The 24,019-nt window shown below is 39.6% G+C and overlaps 1 protein-coding gene across 2 annotated transcripts in view; it reads right to left on the bottom strand.

The window, feature by feature from the left end:
* The window catches only part of LOC126297873 (organic cation transporter protein-like), a 475,107-nt gene that overhangs the window by 47,665 nt on the left and 403,423 nt on the right, over positions 1 to 24,019 (bottom strand). For both annotated transcript variants that reach the window (XM_049989164.1, XM_049989165.1), the window contains 4 exons: positions 12,949 to 13,198; positions 10,702 to 10,808; positions 10,459 to 10,613; positions 5,029 to 5,197 (listed from right to left, as the gene is read on the bottom strand). In XM_049989164.1, coding sequence (XP_049845121.1) covers positions 5,029 to 5,197; positions 10,459 to 10,613; positions 10,702 to 10,808; positions 12,949 to 13,198 — 681 coding nt within the window. The remainder of the gene's footprint in view (positions 1 to 5,028; positions 5,198 to 10,458; positions 10,614 to 10,701; positions 10,809 to 12,948; positions 13,199 to 24,019) is intronic.

Raw genomic sequence — 24,019 nt, 5'->3', positions numbered from 1 at the left:
CTGAAGACGGAGTGCTAGTGCTCTTCAAAATCAGGTGTGCGAGCAGTCCTCACGTTACCAGGCCCCTCGTTTCTTTTTTACAATGAAGCAGTCTCCCGCATTCACCGGTTGAGAGAAATAAACACTCGTGATGACGGATGATGCCTGTTAGGAAATCATTCCCTATACAGCCTTTCCACAGCAACAGCAATGTAACATACTTCCCTGTACACAAGGTACATGTCAGTGAGTTCTGCAAAACTGTACCTGTACTGCTCCATTGTATTGTATTGTACTTCTCTGAATAGCACAGAGTAATGAGGGGTCTGTCGCTGATTCACAGCACGTTCTCTCGTGAGACAAAGTAAATACAATATAACATGGCAACCTTATGGACAAGTAAAGTAAACAAAACCTGCATTATGATTTCCTAGTTATCAGGCTTTTCATCCCCTTGTTCCCTTGCATGTAAATGAACAGCTCAGTACATGTAAACTTATATGCATGTTAACTGTATATGGAAGACAGTACTGCTAGACAAAGCAATTGACAAGTTTACTTCCGTATCTCCTTAAGATGCCTTCTCCAGCCCCAGGTAACAATACTACAAGTAATACATACATGGAATTTAGAAATAAGTTACTAATAGAAATAAAGAAATGATATTTCCTCTTTGTACAAGTAAAACAAATAATTATTTAGCTCTTTGCATCGTTATTTTCAATCATGTAAGTGTGTAACTTTTGATATAAGATGCAAACTGTAAAACATGTGAACTTTATAAAATTGTGCATAATCATACGTAAGATGTAAGTACACAAATACAGGTAGACAACAGGTAAGAAGCACCCTTCAGGGAGACGAGCCTCGAGGTCACCTGCCGAGGCACCTCTCCTGCTTATGTCATGGTTAAGTGGAAGAAGCAATTGTAGTAGCAAATAGTACTGTCTACCTTACACACAAACCATGTAGAGTTAATGTCACAATAAACATACATATAGTATAAGAACGTAGGCTTCCGCGGCCGGTGTCATAGTGATTAAAATTCTTCTGGGTAATATGCCGCGTCATTTCTAAAAAACTAACAACAATAATAAATTAAAACCGACGTTTCGGCCGAATTGCAACGGCCTTCCTCAGGGCACGACTGGTTTTGCATGGGGTAGGTGCTACTATTTATTACAGACTATCGATGTCTGACGTCACAGTTGTAGAATTTTAATTGGCCCTCTAAAATGATTGGCTAGTCATGACGTAAGGGAAGATGGAAGGAAAGGGGTATTCGTGGATATCCATGTCGTCAACGATTGGTAGCTGACCGCCAATCAGCGTTCCGCTTCTGGTCGGCAAGTTTTCCTCCTGTTGTGCGCGGAAGTGGACTGACAGTTGCTCTACAGCTGTTTGTGTAGATACGTCCGTGTCCCGTGTAGCTTCTGCCCCGCGGCCGCTCGCGGCCTGTTGGACTGGGATGGCCGGCAGCCAGGACGCTGGGAGTTTGTAGCCATCTTCTCTGTTGATGTTGTCAGGCTGCTTAATAATTTCGATCGCCTCCCGAATTTTGCGTTCTCGCATCCACGATTCTTTCGCCAGTACTCGTGCTTCCTGGAACCTGATAGGTTGTCCACAGTCACGGTGGTGTTCCGCTATCGCCGATTTATTGTGTTGTTGTAGTCGTACGTAGCGTTCGTGTTCTGCTACTCGTAAGTTGATAGGTCTTCCTGTTTCTCCTATGTAGGCAGCTCCGCATTCACACCGTAGTTCGTAAACACCTGCAGTGTTAAGATGGTTGACTGCATCCTTGGTGGAACCTATCATTTCGTGGATCCTGTGACTGCTTCGAAAAATCGGTCTGAAACCTCGTCGGCGGAAGATGTTGCCTAGCCGTTCACTGACGCCTTTTACATATGGTAAGTGTACCAGTGGAAGCTTCTCTTCTTTGCCTTCTTCTCGTGTTCTGCTCCTCTTAGTTTTAGCTACCTTTCTTATGATGTTGTCATCATAGCCGTTGGCACGAAACGTGTTTTGTAGCTCCTTTAATTCTTCTTTGATATTATTTTCATCGCTTATCCGGTAGGCTCGGGCAGTTAACGTATGCAGAACAGAATACTTTTGAGCTGGGTGGTGGTGGCTCTCAGCGTGCAGGTACCGATTAGTGTGAGTTGGTTTCCGGTACACTTTGTGTCCCAGTTTACCTTCCGCAGCTCTATATACTTCCACATCCAGAAATGGAAAGGTACCATTGTTTTCAGTCTCATGTGTGAACTTTATATTTTTGTGCTGGCTATTTAAGTGCTGGAGGAAGTTTCCCAATTCCGCTTCACCGTGAGGCCAGATAATGAATGTGTCGTCCACATATCGTAGCCAACAACTGGGACGTAACGGAGCAGAAGCTAGGGCCGTTTGCTCAAAAGCTTCCATGAAGATGTCCGCAGCTACAGGGGAGAGCGGGGAACCCATTGCCACACCATCTAACTGTTCGTAATATTTTCCCTGCCAGGTGAAGTATGTTGATGACATATAGTAGTACCTATAGTAGAATAAAATACGCTAATTCAGGTGACACAGGCTCAAGGTTGTTACTGAAGCCCTCACAGTCGAAATAGCTTGGTAAAGGCACCACTTTTGCTATCTAAATCTTTCCTTTCATGTACTGTTTTCTTCTTAAGAATAAAATAAAATTTGTTTTTTTTCCCATTCCATTCCCAAGTTGTACTTCATGGATCTTTTGTTTTTTCTTTTTTAATTAACAATTTAACTATACAAAAGCAAAGAAAGTACTAAAACTCTGAAAATTGTCTTTTGTAGTAGCGAATGACCCACTATTATTACTAAGGTGATGGGTCATCTGCAATGTTAATTAATAAATAAATAATAAAGATATTTTTGTGCAGATGAAAAGCGCTTCTATTTGTGTAATTGGTAACACAGCAGACAAATTTCCACAACCACCTAGCTACATCTGTAACATGTGTGGCATGGTTACTTCTCACTGTATTAGACATTAAGATTTCTTCTGTGCTGCATACATAGTCAATAGTTATAAAGCGAAATCGCCACAAAGGGCAAGTCAACACACACTATTTCTGACAGGCACTTCAAAGTTTCGAGTAATTGTCACCTAGATGATGCTCACATACTGGAACCAAATATTGCTTCTATTACAGGTCAGATCTACCCACCAATAGTGATGTCAACCACCACAAGGACACTTAAGAAATATTTTCTACTTTTGTCAACAAGATTGCAAATGAAAGATTGTTCTGCCAGTCACAGATAAATGGTGATGCATGACCACATTCAGCTAGTTCCTACAATTTCTCTTATGTGTATCCAGTAAAAGTTGTGCAGATCCAGCAAAAATTGTGATTTTCAGTGAATTATTCTTGAGTAGGGCATGCAGTTTCTTCAGCAGTAGGAGTCTTATCACAAGTGACATTGTATTCTCTGGATTCATGCAACCACCCCCCCCACCCCCCACCCCCACCCAGCCCAACCCTCCCTTCACCTTTTTTAAAGGGATAATTTGTTTTGATGAAGCCTGGAAATATGTAGCATTCAATGCAGCAGGAAAAAATTGTCTACATGTGGACATTTACAAAGATCTGTATGCAATACAAAGGGAGAAAAGCTGGAGACTATCAATACATGTGACAGTGTGTGCTCTGAGTACTCGTAAACAAGTAATACACAAAAGGTTTGAAGAACAGTAGTAATTTGGTGCCTGCAATTAACAGCATACCTTTAAGCCCATATTTCTCCCACTGTAATAATGTTTCCAAAAGATTAGAAATATTCTCTCTACATCCCAGAGTGAAAGAACTCCCACTGATAGTTAGACTATATCAAATATTCAAATAATATCCCATTCTATATGGCACACTATACAAGTTTAATTACAACATCTTCATGAAACTGTACATTCTAGCCCAGCAGAGCTCAGAAAAAGTGATGAAAAAGTTTTTGAATAGAAACTTGGAGAAAAGTTAATGGTGAACAATGATGTAATTTCAGCACAGAATTCATGAATATACCCAGCAGGATTGGATGTGTGTGTGTGTGGGGGGGGGGGGGGGGGGGGCGCAGGAGTGGGGAGGGGAGGGGAGGGGACATCGAGGTAGCTGCCTTCCTAAAGAACACTGCAAGACAGACATAATCAGTTCAATATCAATTTGAAGAGAGCTGGAATGTCTAGCAAATGTGCCTAGAACCATTTGTCATGAAACTTTAAAACTGTTTTGGCATTCACCATGAAAATGAATTGATCCCTCTCCCTGTCTTAAATCATTTGTATGCTCATCCTGAAATTTATTATATATTATTGCAAAGAGCTAGAGGGAGGATAAACTTAATAACAAAATTTACAAATATATTTAAATGATTAAGCCGGAGCATCTGAAGTCTAGTGAGGAAATTTCCAAAGTTGCAAATTTTGTGTTCAATTGCTGTGGAAATATCATAATAAGTAAAATAAACATTTAGCTAATTACTACAAATATAAGCTTATATTAATAATTCGATATAAGAGGCACATTTCCTTTATGGATTTTTGCTGCACTTGTGCAAGAGGGCAAAATTTAAATACTAAAGCAAAAATAAAAATATCTAACCACAACATAATTCAAGTACAACAGAAGTACCATAGGAATCCATAATATTCATCAGATAGAAGGCAATTCTCAGAGGAGTTGGGTTGTTTTGGGAGAAGAGACCAAACTGCGAGGCCATCGGTCTCATCGGTTTAGGAAAGGACGGGGAAGGAAGTCGGCCATGCCCTTTCAAAGGGACCATCCCGGCATTTGCCTAGAGCAATTTAGGGAAATCACGGAAAACCTAAATCAGGATCGGAAAACCTAAATCAGGATGGCCGGACACAGGATTGAACTGTCGTCCTCCCAAATGTGAGTCCAGTGTGCTAACCACTGAATTCTCAGAAGACCTGCAGCTTTTGGGAATATTAAAAATTTTACTACAAACATGCAGTATTGTTGTTTTAATTCTATTATTGATACAAATTGTTGCATGATTGTTCCTAGCTCTTGAAACACTTACCAATAATAGGCTATGAATAAAAGGGATGGTACATAAAGTGCCAAAATTAGTTTCTTCCAGTCCTTCAGCCACCAAGCCGCTAAACCCAATATTGCTGGACCCAAGGAGTCAAATGCATTGATGACTATACCAGCCACAGCCCTGCGTTTTGGTCCCATGAGCTCCATACCTACATTTGAAAATAAAGATCAAAATATATTTACATTGTCATATCAGATTTGAAGTGCCAATTAGAAATATTGAACAAAAATGAGTTGTTATTTTCATCCATAATAAACTTCACTGGGGAATATAAGAACTGAGAAAGAGTGCATAATATACCCAAGCCTATCTGCGGGTTTTTATTGATCTTCTAAGCATTAGAACAGTTGGTCTGTTGAGGTTTTGAAAGATCATTTTTTAATGCTCACTGCAAGCACTTTTTGTTATGCTGAAAACCTTAGCATAGCACAAGAACTTACCATTCAGTATTGTACAATATGAAATTCTGGAATTAACCTAAACAAACTATACCAGCCTTTTTCATTATAATGTAACTATGTCTAGCTAAATCTCCAATGGAAATAATAATTTGTTTGTGAATTTTACCAGTTATGTGGTACAAAGCAGCCAAATCACCACAAGAATTTTTTTTATTAACAAGAGGAAGCAAGCAACATGTAAGCTGAAGGCCATTGCATCAGTGTCCGAGTTACCTGCACTCACATCAAATGACAAGGACTCAAATATTGCACAAAAAACAGTGAACAAGGGAAATTGCAAGATAAACAGTCAATCATTGGTAAATACATCTGCTAATAAGTATACTAATGTGTTAAAACTGTTACACCACAATGTTAAATCTCTAGAAAATAAGTTATTTCAGTTTGAATTAATAAACCGTGAACACTGGTTAGACAAAGACCAGATTATGTCAACTGTGATTTTGGGTTGCAAGCTTGCCAGTTATTATTGTAGAAGCAATAGTAAATGTGGTGGAGCAGCTATTTTTGTAAAAGATTATTTAAACTTTACTGCAGTAGAAAATTATCAAAGCTTGGCAAGAGACAAAGCCATTGAGCTGTGTGTTGTTGATTTGACAAATGTTTATATTTTGGTTGTAATACTGTATAGGTCTAGGGACTGGGAAATTTTCATTAAAAATTTTGAAAGGCTGCTAAATTTTATAAAGTATGAGGGAAAGAAAGTGGTTATTTGTAGAGAAGTAAATGTAGATTTTTTACAAGATTCAAATCATAGAAATGAAATGTTAAATATAGTCAATAGTTTTGATTTTAAACACACGGTCAATTCCCCAACTAGAATTACTGCTGACATTAAAACTGCAGTTGACCAAGTTTTTATAAGACTACGTGACCTAAATTTTAGCACTAATGTTATAAATATGGGTTACAGTGACCATGAAGCTCAGCTCCTGTCTATTGAACAGCAATCAGACACTAAGTGTGGACCAAAAGCTAAAATAGTTGAAAAAAGAGACTTCAGGTATGACAACATTAGAGTGTTTAATTTTATGCTGTCAAAGGAAACATGGGGCTATGTCTTTAGTGAAACTGAAGTAAATATCATGTTCGACCATTTCAACAATGTATATTTTCACTTTTTTGATATAGCGTTTCTAATGAAAAAAAGGAGGATTAAGATAGTAAAAAATAAACTGGTACAGAACAGTCAACTTCACAAAATACCTCTCTTCAGATTGAAAACAACAGACACACAGATCCAAAAGAGGTAGCTGAAAAGTTTAACATGTACTTTACTAATATAGCAAAGCAGTTAATCGAAAATCAGTATGACGATGGACCTACATGCTTACCAAATTTTTTAAATGCTAGTGTTAAGTCTATGTTCCTTCAAACAGTCATGGAAACAGAGGTGAAACAAATAATAAGGTCACTCAAAAATATTCATGTGGACTGGATGGTGTGCCAGACTGTCTTTAAAAAGTCATATGATAATGTATTAAAACTTCTAATATATATATATATATATATATATATATATATATATATATATATATATATATATATATATATTAAACAACTCCTTATCAACTGGAATCTTTCCAAATAGCCTAAAAACAGCTAAAGTAACACCACTGTTCAAAAAAGGGGACTCTGAAAATGTAAATAATTATCATTCAGTATCCCAACTCAGTGTTTTCTCCAAAATATTTGAGAAAATTTTCTACAATAGACTACTAATTCATTACTCTCAGAAAATCAACATGGATTCAGTAAATCAAAGTCTACAACAACAGCAATCTACGAGTACATAGAAGCTGTGCTTAAAGCACTGAATGACAGAAAAGATGCTACTGGTATCTTTGTGGACCTTTCAAAAGCTTTCGACATAATAGACCACGACTTCCTCATTCACAAATTAGATCAAAAAAGTGTCCGAGGAATCCCAAATCAGTGGATAAGATCTTACCTAGAAAACAGGCAGCAAGTGGCGATTTTAAGGCATGATGACATTTCAGTACAAGGAAATATTATCACAACAACACATGTCTCCAGTAAATCAACAGTAAAGTATGGAGTGCCACAAGGTTCTGTCCTAGGACCTCTACTGTTCCTGCTTTGTATTGAAGATATAAATGACTATTAAATTGGGAAAACTAATCTTATTTGCTGGTGACACCAGCATATTAATAACAGCTGCTGACAAAATCTCATTGGAAGTAGCAATAGATACTGTAATGTCCCAAATTACTAGCTGGTTTCAAAAAAATAAAATAATAATAAATAAAGAAAAAACTCTCTTCATGAATTTCCACTCTTCTCCACATGTGCAAAACTTTGTTACAGTACCATTCCTTGAATATATGTTACTGAACTCTGTTACTGACACTAAGGTTCTAGGCCTTTGGGTTCAAGATAATTTAAAATGGGACTGTCATATAAAAGAACTTGAGAAAAAACTTTCAAAAGATTGTTATGCTCTGCGCGTGTTAATTAAAAGTGCAAGCAAGTCAACAGTTATTCAGGTGTATTATGCATACTTTCATGCACTACTTCGATATGGGCTAATCTTCTGGGGAAATTCAGCCACCAGCATAAAGATACTTAGGATGCAGAAAAGAGCAATCAGGGCTATCTGCAACATAAGAAAACTGGAAACATGTAGAGCACATTTCATCCAGATGAAAATAATGAGCCTACCGAGCCTTTATATATATGAGTGTATCCTGTTCGCAAATGAATATCTTTTAAACCAAACTGGACATCTTCAACAAAATAAGCATATACACAGTCACAATACAAGAAACACAAATAATATCCACATGTCACAGTGTAGAACAGCACTGTACCAAAAAAGTGTATCACAGATAACAGTTCAGCTATATAACAGCCTACCCAGTGATTTAAAATCGCAGCAACATAAAATTTTTTTTAAACATAATCTTAAGTCATTTGTAGTGGAAAAATGTTTTTACGCTGTAGAAGAATTTTTAAATTACAAAAAATAGCCTTGCAAACTGATTATGTAATAATGGTTAAATTCAAATTGCTATATTTGTGACTTGTAATTTATGATTGTTATCTGTAATTAATTTTATCTCTCTCTCTCTCTCTCTCTCTCTCTCTGTGTGTGTGTGTGTGTGTGTGTGTGTGTGTGTGTGATGAAGCTATAATTCCTATAACTTTCAGAATAATCCCATTATGTTTTCATGTCATTATATTTTATGCATAGGCTGGGCATAAACCTCTTACAGGTGTCAAAACAACATACAGTTGGTTATTTTAAGGTTTAATGGTATTGAATTGGTTTCAAGCAATTCTATAATAATATATGAAATGTATAAAACAACTGACGTACTGAAACACCACTGATGGCTCACTACGCACAAATACACAAATAACTTCCTCACTAACTCCTCAGAAGTACAAAATGTGACTTGGTAAATATATTAATTGTAATAAGATGGTTAAGAAGTCACTTGCAAATAAAGTGTTCTAAATTTTTCGAGAATACTGGAGAAAGTGAAATCACATTAAATTTGATGTGTTTTCCTATTCCCTTTCTTGCATTATGGCAAAAATTCATCATTTCAACCAACTGTAAAATGTTTTGATTTTAAAGGTTTAATAATGGATATTACTTCTTCTTGTGAAATGAGTGTCACCCCATACCACTGAAGTTTTTTTTTGATTTGATGGTCTAAGATGTATGAGGGTATTATTTACTGAATCTGGCACAGTGTAACAACAACATATAAGAATATTGCCACACTCCATATCTCTGTTACCAATAAGTTATTTATTCTTAAAGTCACCTTCTGCTCATCCTGCCTGGTTCTACTAGTTGCCCCTACACTATATCCTACATTATGTTTATTTATTGCTTGATGTGACAATCTTTTTGTAACACACTTCCTGAGCTGTCTGTATAACTTTCAATATTTTGCAGTATTGCCTGTAAGGAGCACATCAGCTCCTGGTTAATAGATATATAATCTAAAACAACATTGCCGTTTCCTCAGAAATGTGTGAATGCAAGTCCCATATAACTAAGACTGAACTTTTCCCATACATCAAGTCACATTGAATGAAGGTAAATTCTTCCACGTAAGGTGAATATATTGTATGTTCCTGTGGAGAACAACAGTGCCCCAATATCTGTTAATGTTCAGAAAATGTGACAACTGTGTAAAAATTTGCATTTGATAGAAAATTACAGTGATGTTATTGGTGGCAAATATGGGATAGACATTATATAATTCAGACAAATAAAAGAAATATGTATATTTATCATTAATGTCTACTACGATGTAAACATTCCTCCCGTTCATAACTTTGAGCTGTATCCTAAAATACTCAGTTTTCGGCTTGTCAACTATCCTCCTAATATTATAGGATTTACATCCTTCTCAGTCTGAAGGTTCACCATATAGAGACTGTACGTCATGGTGAGATACATAATGTACAGTATCAATAGTAAATCGCCCATTGTATTTATTTTTTAATGCTGACTTTTTGCTCATAGGACATTCTAAATTTTGTACATTTCAGGAAAGGAATTTTCATGATCAACATTAAAGAAAAAACTTAAAAATTTAGATGCATTAATAGGTTGAAGAATAGGCTGTCTATTCAAATACAAGTTTGAAATTTTGCAAAGAATCCTACATTCTGGATGCTTCAATGGGTATTATTTTTTTAGTAATGCAGCGGTGTGGTATTTGATGGTAAAGAGGGAAGGCTAATGATAGTGATATTTTTTTATTTTTGCATGCTTCCATTTTAAAGCAATTTTTTTAATCATGATGGGTGAGTTGAAAAAATATTAAATTTTAGGCTCAATGCTCATTGTTAATAATCATCATACTGAAGTTAATTTCATTATATGTATACATTAGACATTTGACTTATTCAACAGAAAAGTGTCACATTATAGCTAAGAAGTGCTTCATTTAGAAGTACATACCAAGTATAAAAATAGATGAAAAGTTTCCACCCATAACAAACATGGCTAGGAACTCAAGAACCAAGTATGTCATATAATTATTTGCATATGCTCTTGCAAAACCCAAGATACTTGTAAGGCCCATACCATACATGAAGACTTTCTTTCGGCCAAATCTGTAAAGAAGAAATTTATTATCTGTTAGAAAATTGACAATTTTTCAAACAATTCAGTATTTCAAGAGCATTGTCTGGGAACTTGTACCTGTCTGAGATATAACCAAATACTGGTAGGCCCAACAGATAACCAAAATTATTGACAGTGCCAACCATTCCAAGTTTCCACAATTCTTCATCACATGTTATATCCCACTGGAAAAAATATATAATAAAATTAGTTGGCACAGCTGTTACACAATAAGAAACAATGTTACTTATTTAATTTGAAGACAAGTTTTCAATCAGATTAAAGATGATTTTCTACAGTCAGTTTGCAATTCAGTTCTAAAATAAGATAAGAGTTACAGAAATTCATGTATACTGAGAAAACTCCTGCCTCTCCTGATGTATCTTGTGGCAATTTTTTATCTTTTCCTGGTGGCTAAACATTCAGATATGTCCAATGGAAATAGTAACAGGTAATAGTTACCTACATATTGTTAAATGGAGGCCTACTTATAATCATCACTGTTGCTCCCACAGTAATAACATAATGTAAGCATATTGTGTACCCTCAAAAGTTTCCAAAATTAAGATTCTAAACTGCCAGGAATGAGTGTGTGTCTACATACTAACTCTGATAGGAAATACGGGATGTATCTGCTGGATCTTGCAACTGAGTTTAAATTAGCAGTAGCATTTTTTAACATGAACTGTCTACATAATTCACATTTGAGCGGTTTAAGGTAATTGTTGCTTGGAAACTATCAAGAATGATTATATATATGTTTAGATAATGTTTTCATATCATAATTGCACATACTACAACACACAAATACAATGTAAACCACTGTAAAAGTGTAGCAGAGGAAATATCTTTTTTGTGCCTTATGTTAAGGTTTCTTTCTGTTTCATGCCATTATGGACTGCAGGAAGAATCACTGGCTTGATGGGATCTGCATGAACCCCATAGGATAGATACATCGGGCACTGAATAAATTTCCGCTTTATAATCTTGTAAGTAGGTTCTTGTAAGATATACAGCTTTTTGTTTACGTATCTGTCATGAGCACATTCTTTCATGACACAATCAAGTCTGTAAATGCTCCCCACACATTGTTATTCCCAAATATTTGCACAGCACAATTGACATTAACTCTATCTCACTAATCCAATAGTCCAATAGTCAAAGGGTATCATCTGTTTATATTCCATGAAGCATACACTTTACACTCGTCTACACTGAAAATTAGTTGCAAAGCTTAGCTCCAGGCTGGTATTTTGTCAAAACCCAATTTTCACCAGATGGCAGATCCTCACAGATAACTGCATCATCTGCCAAAAGCCTGAGACTGAAACTAATATTAATGTGCAAAGTCATCTATATAAATGTGCAAAGTCATTAATGTATAACAAGAACAGCAGCAGTACTGCTACAGTCTCTTGGGTCTTGCCAGACATTACCTCAGTGTCTGCTGACAACTTTCAGTCACATGTCATGTCAATAGCACATGTTCAGTATCACATAATCAATGTTCTCAATATGCAAACTGATACCCATGTACAGATTATTTTATTTAATGTACATAATACTGTTTTTAATCTGTATATGTTATTGGATTCTACTACAAATAGATGGGAATGATGTATGATGGTAGTTCTGTGGAACAATCCCACTTTCTGTTTTGTAGATGGGTTTAATCTATCCCCTTTCCCAATGAAGCAGAGAATGTCTCTGCTCAAGAAACCTGTGCTAAATTATGCTCAAGAGCAGAACTAATTTACGCGCAGATTCTGTACAGAACTCGACAGGTAGTCAGTCAGTCCCTGAGGTCCTGCTGAGTTTTAGTGATTTAAGCTACTTTCTAACACCACCAGTACTCCAGAATGAAATTTTCACTCTGCAGCTGAGTGTGCGCCAATACGAAACTTCCTGGCAGATTAAAACTGTGTGCCGAACCGAGACCCGAACTCCGTCCCGAATTCGAGTCTCAGTCCGGCACACAGTTTTAATCTGCCAGAAAGTTTCACCACCAGTACTGATTACAGTCAGCCATCTCTGGAGCACCACGGCTACTGAAAGATGCAACATTACTTTATTTTCTTTTACGAATGAGCATTTGAACACTGAATTCAACATTTTGGTTTTTTTTTCGTTATTTTCTACCAAGTATTAATTTACGTCTTTTTTCCCCTCTCATACTATCACCTGTTTAGTTAGAGGAATACCCACAGAGCAAATCTCTATTTAGATAAATTTCCTAATTCTTATTTGATTTACTGTAAGAGGTGAGTGTTATATTAAATTTAATTACTGGACTACAACTGGACACCAGATGTATGTTTTTGTTACCTCACTCTGGATGGATGTTTCAAATCCTTCATACACCCATTCATCACACCGCTCCGTGGTGTTGGTGAAGAGCAAAGCAGGGCACGTGCTGTTGAAGATGTCAGCTACCACAGAACTGTTGCGAATATAACGTCGGCAGTGTGCAGGCTTCAGCAGGTCTCCACGGGTGTCCACTGGCACTGCGTTCTGCAACCAGTGGGGACTGAAATCTGCCCCCACAGGGCTGCCATCGCAGTCAGGAACGTAACACCTGGAGATGTGTAAACCACTGACTGCATCATCGTACATTAAAATATAGACTTTTGCTGAAAGCAGAACTCTTTTTGATGAAATATAACAGGAAAAAGCTACTTTTTGTGTACAGGTATATGTCTACATTAGCAACTAATTATTAATGCATACATTTTATTGGTCGTATTGGCAATGCACACCTTATGCACTAGGCTACCTGTGGAGTTCACAACAAGTCTGACTGGGATGTCCTCTTTATTTTTACTTCCCTGCGATCTTAAGCTGTGTGCCGTCGAATTCGTTGTGAACAGTCTCTAAATTTCTTTTTTTCTCAAGAGAAAGCCTGCTCAGGTAGGATTAGTAGAACAGAGAGAGAAGGTCTAACGAAGATCAGCACGTACATCACAGGTTCATTTCTCAAGTGGGAGAGTCTCGCATATATCCTGATCAGTGTTCAGTGGCAGACGCTACAGGAGAGGCATTGCACATCATTGAGAGGTTTACTATTGAAACTGCTAGAGCGAAATATTCCCACATACATCTCGTAGGATGACGATGATAGAAATATCGGAGAAATCAGAAGTCAGTTGGAGGTTTACCAACAGTAAACACACTATCTGATCAGAAGTATCATAACACCTCTGTGTAATGCATAATTGACCCTCAGATGTCACGAGATGTGGGCTCACCAGTATAAGAGCAGGTGGGGAGTATCGTGTAGTCAGAAGAGAAGCAGGAACATCAGAAGGGGGTCGGCCAGGATAGCGCAGTGACTTCAAACGTGACTGTTCAATGAACGTCACCTGAGTAACAAATTCGTTAGGGGCATTTCAAGCCTTCTGAAGCTGCCAATGTCAACAACCACAGCTAAACCAAGGCCTCTTATACTGACTGACAGGGACCGCTGAAGGCGGCTGTCAAAAATCACATACATTCAGAGGAAAGAATTACGAGTTCCACAGTGCTACCAGCGTTCCAGTTATTACACTGACTGTACTAAGCGAGTTAAAAGAATGGGGTTTAATTGTCGAGCAGAACCTCATAAGCCACACATTTCTTACGGCAATGCTAAGCAACACTTGAGGCAATGTAAAGACTGGATGACGAAACGAGTGATATGGCGCGACGAATCAACACTACACTTTGTGGAAATCCGATGGGAGTGTTTGAGTTTGGCGGATCCCTAGAGAACGTTCCGTGTCATCATGTGTAGTGCCAATTGTGAAGTACAGATGGGATGGTGTAATGGTATGGGGATGACTTTCATGGTTACGGTGTGATCCCCTTGTTGTGCTTAACAAAACACTAAGTGCAGAAGGGTACGAACACGTTTTACAGCCTTATGTAGTGCATACAGCAAATGATAACGCACCCTATCATAAAGCAGCATCTGTGAGGCAATGATTGGCGGACAGTAACATTCCTGAAATGGACTGACATGCCAAGAGTCCCGACCTCAACCCAATGGAACACTTTTGAAATGAGTTCAATCATCGACCTCAACATCATTACCTTCTCTGGTTTCAGCTCTTGTGGAAAAATGGTCTGCCATGTTTGCACCGCTATTCAAACACCTCATGAAACTGGGATTTACATGTTTTCAAAGTATAGGAAAACAGAACTGTTTTCTTAAAATGGTGCATTTCTCAGTTATAATGGAAGCGTGGAATAATCCCATCGGACGATACTGTGGAGCTTTATTGTGAGTATCAATGTGGTGACTATTTGAAGGCCTGTCTTTTTATTCCAATGAAATGAAGACATGGAACTGAAATCCACAATGAATATGGAACACAATTATGACACAAAATTTTGCTGAGGTCAATGTCAGGAAGTCTCACTGAAACATCCTCGCCGTGCAAGCGCGCACATTCCTGAGGACAAGGGAGAGGAACATATGTAGTGTAGTCAGGAATTTTACTTTAAAGAAAGTTATTTAAAAGTCGGTATTACCCAGGTTTTTAACATGGTCGGAACTGGGAAGTTTTTATGGCTACTTGCAGGTCATTATTCGTCTTCAAAAATTTTAAAAATACTCGAAACCCCCTGGTCTAGAATCTCCAGACAGGCTATCGTATGGGCACCCTTGTCCATCATGACATTCAAGACATAGGTATTTCACATGTAACATCACTGCATTTACTCAATATTATTAATCATAGACAATGTTAATACTGGTCTTCTGTGACACTGATTTTATGGGCACTGGGCCTTTATCCGAGGCATGTTTCAGTGCTCCTCGCTTCATCTCCTACTGCAGGAGACATCTACATAGGTCATTACGTCTGATTAGCTCATTTTCAAATGTAACCTACGGTTAGCTTGTCGAAACAAGCCTTCGGATAAAAATTGAAATTAACTAACTCCGCATTTTCAGTCTAGCTTTGGATGTCTCCCGTAGTAGGAGACGAAGTGGTGAGCACTGTAACTTGCCTGTACCCATAGAATCAGTGTTGTCAAGGATATTGAGGCCGGCCTCACAGTCTGCATAGTATGATCAATAGTGATCTTGTAAGCAACTTTTGTATGTGTGATCAGGCTATAGGAATATTCTTATTCCATTCAAGTATCACTTCCGTAAAACCGTAAAAATAAAATGAGTTTACTGACATTGAGATTTAGGAACAGCTACTGGCAACGTTGATGATTTTGTATAAAACATAACCCGCACTTGCAACTTCCACAAAATCCGCACTAAAGTAATTATAGGCCTAATCATCCTAGGACATGGAAGAGAGACAGTACGGTAGTTGCGATGGGAGTGAACACAAGTTGGTAGCATACACGCATTGTTGTTCGATCTGCACATAGAGTTGCCCGGCTCCGCAGCTATGTCACGAACGCTCGACTCCCAGGCTGCAGTTGAAATAGCGGAAGGAATTTTCATCGTCAGTATTTTCGCGGCAGGCGAAACTTTGCGTTAGTCAAGAGGAGTAGGCCATGTGTTGGCGCCGTGTTTCACCCTGTCCCTTCTTTCTTCACCACACAACTCAATCATGGCATCACACGACTCCGAATACACATGTTACACTCAACAGATAGGACTACACTTAAAGACAAAAATCTACTAAGCAAAGGTGCGATTGATCGTGCAGGGGAAAAAACTCTTCCCGATCAGGCGGCTGAAGTGAACCCTCGGAGTGTCCCAGCCACCAATGCCAAACAATAAGAAGTAAAGTGAAGAGGAGAAATTTGGAAAATGGATTAAAGATCAGAGAGCAGAAATAAAAGTTTGAAGGTCTGTCGATAATTGTGTCACACTATCAGAGACAGCAAAGGGCTCTGCTAGTGGAACGTAGACGAATAAAATCAGGCGATGCTGAGGGAAATGAGAAAATGAAAGTAGCAAACATTAGATGGCAAGACAATAGAAGCTCTTGAAACGTGATGCTACAAAAGGATGCTGAAGACTCGGTGGGTACATCTGATAAGAGGTGAAAAGGGAAGGACTAGATGATCAGACACATCCGGAGGCATCAAAAAATAAAGAACATGGTAATAGGGAAAAGAGTGGGAGCTAAAAATTTTAGACGTAGATCAAGGTCTAAATACAGTAAGCAGGTTCCAATGGATGTAGGTTGCAGTAACTACTAAAAGACTCGTAGAGGATATATTACCTTGGAGAGCTGTATCAAAACTCTCTTTACTGGAGAACAGCAATAACAGCTCGTACAAAGACATAAAAGCCTTTATCGTTTGCGCTCCCCCATCTGTGATTGGAAGGGGAAGGAGCTTGAATCCTTGGTGTAATATGAAGTCTCTGCTACTTACCACCTCACAAACATAAGTAGAGTATTAAAAAAGCAGGGCTACTATAAATGATTCAATCGTTTCCAAGGTGTTACATTTACAAATTTGACTGGTACATGGACAACCGTAAACTCACCATGTTGCATTTTGCACCCTACAAATGTTCTATGAGTGGCCCTCTGGTCACATCGAACGAGGTGGTGCACTGGTTAGAACACTGAACTCGCATTCGGGAGGACGATGGTTCAAACCCGCGTCCAGCCATCCAGATTTAGGTTTTCCGTGATTTCCCTAAATCACTCCAGGCAAATGACAGGATGTTTGTTGTAAAGGGCGCGGCCGATTTCCTCGCTCATCCTTGAAATAATCCGAACTTGTGCCCCGTCTCTAATGACCGCGATGTCGAGGAGACGTTAAACCCAATCTTCCTTCCTTCTTTACCTCTGGTCACACGACACATATCCAAGCGATAGTCAAGTTCGTTCCGTACCTTATGTAACAACATCCTGTCAATGGTGATCACAGCATCACTGATACGTTCTCTGAGCCGGCCGGGGTGACCGAGCGGTTCTAGGCTCTACAGTCTGGAGCCGCGTGACCGCTACGGTCGCAGGTTCGAGTCCTGCCTCGGGCATGGATGTGTGTCATGTCCTTAGGTTAGTTAGGTTTAAGTAGTTCTAAGTCTAGGAGACTGATGACCTCAGATGTTAAGTCCTATAGTGCTCAGAGCCATTTGAACCATTTGAACCCGCTCTCTGAGCTGTGGCAGTGGGAATACGTAAACACGGCCGTTACTGTACCCTCAAAGGGAGAGTCACCAGGCGTTAGGTCATGCGTCTTGGAAAGCCAACAAAACAGAACCACGTCATCTTCACCACCAATCCAATGATGTGGAAGATTGTTGTTTAGGTAGTGACGAACATCTGTGCACCAATGATGGAGTGTCCTGTCTTGTTGGAAGGTGAAATTCTCGTAATCAGCATCATTTGCGGAAACTGCCACACTTGCGATATATCAAGGTAAGAGGTAAGTCACAGTCTTCTGATTGAAGACAAACGGGCCAGACAGCTTCGTCTCTGACGTTGCTCCAAAAACATTGACCTTCGTCAAATCTCCGTTCATGCACCACAGTTTCATGAGGATGTTCTGTGTCCCACTTACTCGCATTGTGGCGATTAACCTTTTCAGATAAGCGGAACGTTGCTTCGACGCTAAGTATCAGCTTGGAGGCGAAATGTTCATCCTCAACTGCTTCCTGCATTGTGATACAAAACTGAAGGCGCAGGCCATAAATTTCCGGCTCTAATTGATGCACGAGCAGCAAACGGTACGGTTCGAAATGCAACTGCCGTCGCAGAATCTTGAACACAGTTTGCTGCGGTATTCCCAGTTCGCGGCTTGCACGGATAGTTCATTTTTTTGACTAAGTATGAAACTTTACCTCACCTTCCGGCGCACTTGATCGGCCGGTACTTTACTCGGCAACCAGTGTCCCAAAGTTGTCGATACCAACGTACAATGCTCTACTTACACGGTGTTTTTTTCTCCATAATTCTTCTGAATGCGCAGGCCGGAGTGCCCGAGCGGTTCTAGGCGCTACAGTCTGGAACCGCGCGACCGCTACGGTCGCAGGTTCGAATCCTGCCTCAGGCATGGATGTGTGTGTTGTCCTTACGTTGGTTAGGTTTAAGTAGTTCTAAGTTCTAGGGGACTTATGACCCCAGCAGTTGAGCCCCACAGTGCTCAGAGCCATTTGAACCATTTTTTTCTTCTGAATACACACTGCGCTTCTGTACAGATAAACAATTCGTATACAGTATTTCAACACACAACAATTCTTTTCTTGATTTGTCGTCATTCTGGAAAGGCACCGCATTCATAACGCTAACTGGTAAACACAATGCAAATTCGTTGAGTATACGGTTTTGTTCATGTGTATAACTTTGGAAATGAATGAATCGTTTATAGAAGCCCTGTATAATAACAGATACAGATCTAGATTCCAATGTTCTGGAATTGACCAAAAAGCCAAATTATGGTCGCCGGAGCTATTCGAATACACAAGTAATTTCTTGTAGCATCGGCGAGAGCACATTGCTTCACTACACTTCATTTCACAGGTAATTTCTTGTACCATCGACGACAGCACACTGTTTCGTTACACTTGGTTTCACAACAGTTTGAGTATGGGGCACAAAAATGACAGTGATCTGAATGATTGTAACGCCCGTTCAAATTAAAGCACCAGAAGCTGTAGAGGTACTTTATGGTATGTGCACTGCAATAGCAGTAGAATCCTGTGTTGTTTGACTCTTCACATGTTGGAGGTGCTTCCTCCAATCAGAGGCGTTCAGCGGCGCTCGTGAACTGTTCGTCGTTGTCAAATGGTCAATTCATTTCCAATTACGTGCCTCGTTTTCTTTCTTTCTTATTTTTTCCCTTCCTTGGTGCGTCTGGATCCCGAGTCCTGAGACCGGCCCTTTTACCTCGCATTTTTTCACACACACACACAAAATACGCACATTTCGCGCACAGCACTAGCCGAAGACTACTGCATTCTTCCGCACAAGACACACGATTCGCCTTCACTTATTCAATCGCCATTACAGAGATCGGCCTACAGTAGGTAAACTTCATATGTAATTTTTTGAAGATAGAAAATTATCGTTGCAACTGGTTCTCTAGATAAATAAATATATTAGCAGAATGCGAAAGTCTTCCGTAGCGTGGTGGTGACGTCACAGTTCACAATGCCGGATGCCGCGGTGTTCGAAAAATGCCAGGCGACAACATTTTTCCTTTTTTTAAAAATCTTTACCAAAATGACTTATTATATTCAGTTAGGTAGTTTTAATAAATGTTTTACTTTTAATCTTTTGTTACATCATTTTCGTCATCTTGACTTTTTTTATTTGCTCTTATTTTTCTTCCTATCATTTTTTTCTTATGGAATCTGTGTCGCCTGTAACCTGTACATCACTTCCAACGAGGACAGCTCATCGATCGGTATCGCGTCAAGTCGCGTAGCTAAAGCGAGAAGTTAAAATTCGCTTTTAGCGCCGCAACTAAACTTTTTCTGTCTTGACTTTGCTCTTGTAGGCCAGCTGGTATTACGCCGTGATTAGTAGTTGTGCCGCAGGTTGCTGACCGCCGTTTTCTTGGATACATTGCACATCAAGAGGTTGTGGTTAGGTTAGGACACAATTGTTAATGCAGGGCTGTCAAACGCGTCGTCCGGCGCAGTTCAGTTCAAATGGCTGTGAGCACTATGGGACTTAACTACTGTGGTGATCAGTCCCCTAGAACTTAGAACTAACTAACCTAAGGACATCACAAACACTCAAGCCCGAGGCAGGGTCGCGCGGTTCCAGAGTGTAGCGCCTAGAGCCGCTCGGCCACTTCGGTCTTTTAAAATCAGCTGTGGACAGAGCATCTCGCGTTGCGCCTTACCTGACGGCAGCAGCTTCAAACATTAAATGAACAGCATTTCAGCACTTGGAGAGTGACCCGCCGTGCTTGCGTGTCACCTTAACCGGGTGGTAGCCGAAAAGGCAACACTGTAGGTCTACGTAACGGGCGTCAACTATCAAGTAATTTTAAACACACTTTACAAATGAGTGGAGTAAATACCATCTGCTGCTTACTGCCTTCATTTTCACGAGAACCGTTCTAATCTTTTCCCAATTGTTTAAGTTATAGGAGACTAGATGACGAAGGGCATAAAAATTGCTGCCGTAGTATTAACAATGTTCTAAATATATTAGGTCCGCAGCTCGTTGTTTTGCTTCCCGAGCACGGGGTCCCAGGTTCGATTCCCGGCGGGGTCCGGGATTTTCACCTGTCCCGAAATGACTGGGTGTTGCTGTGTCGCCTTCATCATCATCATTCATCCCCATTTACGGTCTGAGGAAGGCAACGGCAAACCCCTCCATTAGGACCTTGCCTAGTACGGTGCGTCGTTACCCTACGCTCTGCCAAGTAGTATAGGACTTCATTTACACCCTGACAATGAAATTTTAAAGTTCAATACGCCACATAATTTTGTGTGTTGTCTGAAAGAGGACAGCTTACCATGGACTTCCACGTTCAGAAACAGTCCCCAAACTCGCGTTTGTCGAAGTACGGGAAACACTAACGGAAATGCACAATGCTAAGGTATAATTTACACAGTTCAGAGGTCTTAAGGGAAGTCGTACCGCCATATCTCGACAATGTTAAATTGGCTATATAAATGCCTCGTTTTTTCAGGAAATTACAGTTCTTCGACTGGTGTTTACAAAAACCGCACGCTATTGTCCGTCTGTCAGGAGAAGAGGCGCTATTGTCTTATTACTATTTGATGAAGTTCATTTCGTGTTATGTGATTGAAGTCTTCTTTGAAATGTCGTTGGAGTGCCACAGAAAGAAGTGTATGGCACTAGTAAAAAAAAAAATAAAATAAAAATGTCGGTGTCATTGTTCGGCAGCTATAAACATTATTACGTACGTGAGGAAATTCGGTACACCATATATTTAATCGTTCTGGGTATATTTCGGAAGGCCTGTAGTAGCTGGCTTACTGGGTATAATATGCTACCTTTTATCACATGTCGTGCAGGAACGTCGATCTCGTAGGATCTGCGTTCGGTTAGAGTGAAAATGTTTAACGTACCTCACGAAAACTGAAAACTTCCGATTGCGACAGGTCTGTTACTGAGGAGTGGAGAGCGAACCCCCCCTGACATTCGATATGGCGCATAAACGTTACGTAAGGCGGGCGCTGCGGCCTGAATGAGCTCAAGTGTGGTAGTAATAAGGAGCGCCTTGAGCAAGGACAATATCGTTTGGAGGCGGCGCACGTCCTCACACTTGGTGTTGCATTGTTCGGAGCCGCTCAAGGTGATTGCCCGCTTCCACGCTGCTGCTCTCACGTCGCCAAACAGCCTCTCCCGCCGTATACTGTCCACGAAGACAAAAAAAGCGAATTGTGGAAAAATGCCGTGCAGTCGGTAGGAGAGTGTGTCCTGAACAACATGCTAAAAATCCTGACCGGAAGGGTATGAGCGTTGGGGTGGGGGTGGGGGATTTAAAATTAACTTTATTTAAAATCAAGCTACATTTAATTTCCTACAAAATAGTTATTATTCGTTTTTCTCTAGGACTTTTTGTTTCCGCGCTGCAGGGGATGAAAAAATCGCAGATTATTAAAAATATTGTTCTGACGGTATAAAATTAATGCTTAACTTTAAATGAGGTGAGTTAAAAACATTAAATGTGTGTACCACGCCTAAGTGCAGTGGAGCCAACCTAAGGGATAAATTGTGTTCTCGGGTTTAACAAGGTGGACTGGTGTGTGTGTGTGTGTGTGTGTGTGTGTAACGCTACATGGAAGCATAAATGAGTTACTAATAATACTAACGCAAGTCACGCCTATGGACAAAATCTCTGCACATTGTTCTACGCTGTTAGAATGGAAACTGATTCGTTTCACCCTGTATGGCAGCTGTAGCGTTCTTCTGAGAAATGTGACATCATCCAATGCGATCGCTGCTGATTTTCAGTTTACATACTGGCTCTACCTTCCCAGCATTTCATGTTCGGTTTTCTGACGAGGATAGACAAAATAACTTTACTTAGTATGAGTTTATATACTGTAGTTTGGATACTTCCAGTTTCTTGAATGAGTACTTCTTAGCAGTTGTTAAGTGAAATTTTATGTCGTTCCCGTGTGTTTAATTTCTGAATGTGATGTCAGTGACCTGCGTAGTTTTGGTGGAAAAGGGATTGGATTGGGTAATGTGGCACCCTGCTACTGTATATCGTTGACGGCGTAATGTAAAGCTGTCTAATTGCGTTTTAGTCAATTGATGCTGAATTAATGAATGACCAAAAAGTTACTGCACTTCTCTCCATTAATTTTGTTCGCATGAAAAGGAAAAAAAAATGCTTTTGGAATACACGCACCTTGAGGGAGAGTAGCAAGCTGAAACAAGTGACCAGGGAAATGAATAACCAGAAGGAGCTGTTGAAAGGGTGGCATTGGACTGGAACCCTCAAGAGGTTCGAAAACGTGGAAAAGGACGATCGAGAGACGGAGGATGGGAAAACCTGGAATGAAGTGAAGAGACAGGTGGAGGAATTTCGTGACGGCCCTATGTTCCAGAGGGAACGACAGGAATCACGTCACTGTTTTTCACACCAACAGCTCTTTCTGCAAAAGTTATCGATCTTGAAAACGTGATGAACGGAGTGGTGCGTATCGTTTTCACGGGCTCGTTCATCGTCAGGTCAAAGGAGTTTTGATTTCATGTGACAGGTATCCCCTACCATGCTGAGATACGCTCGCTGAGCAAAGGAAAATTAATTTCCTGGGTTTTTCGACGAAGCCACTCCATGGCTCATCTTTTGGAGGGCAAAGGAGCCACTTTTGAATGGCCCTGAATGGGTAGCTAATTTAGGATTTTTAGGAGACATTATGGCCCTCCTTAATTTTTTTAGTCAAACTCCAAAATAAAAGATCTCCAACGTGAACTGCAGCTCCTCAAAAACAATCTTTCGGAGAAAAGTACGCAACACTTTCCTGAGCTACGTAAGTGATGTATAAATTTCACCTTAAGGCATCGGCATTTTGAAAAGTGCTTTTTTCAGTATGGTACCATGGGTTTGTTTGACAGCATTTTTACGGGAAGGAGTGCGCTTTGAAAAATACATCGAAGTGTTACAATGAGTTGAAAATGAGTTTAGCTACCTATTCCAGGTAAAGACCGGTAGATCACAAACAACAAAATAAAAGTCGATTCCGATAAATGTTCAAGTGTATCATTACATTAAAGACTATAGCCCACAGTACCTGTTTATTAAAACATAGCGCCTTTTACTACTTCAAAGCAACATTATACATTGCTTTCATTTATTAGCATTTGGTTTTCTTTTTGTTACAGAAAATTACTAACTTCTAGCCAATACATGATGTGTTTGTAAAGGCCTTTTCGATAGCAACTGAAAGAGCGTCTCCCGATTTACATTTAAAACTAATCGATTGCTAACCAATGATCACCGAAAGGATTTATTTTAAAATACCAAAGGTTTGCTCGAATTCTACAAGAATTTG

Source organism: Schistocerca gregaria, chromosome X, assembly GCF_023897955.1.
Source record: "Schistocerca gregaria isolate iqSchGreg1 chromosome X, iqSchGreg1.2, whole genome shotgun sequence".
Classification (NCBI taxonomy): Eukaryota; Metazoa; Arthropoda; class Insecta; order Orthoptera; family Acrididae; genus Schistocerca; species Schistocerca gregaria.
Note: the sequence above shows the minus strand (reverse complement) of the source record. Positions and strands in the feature narration are given on the sequence as shown.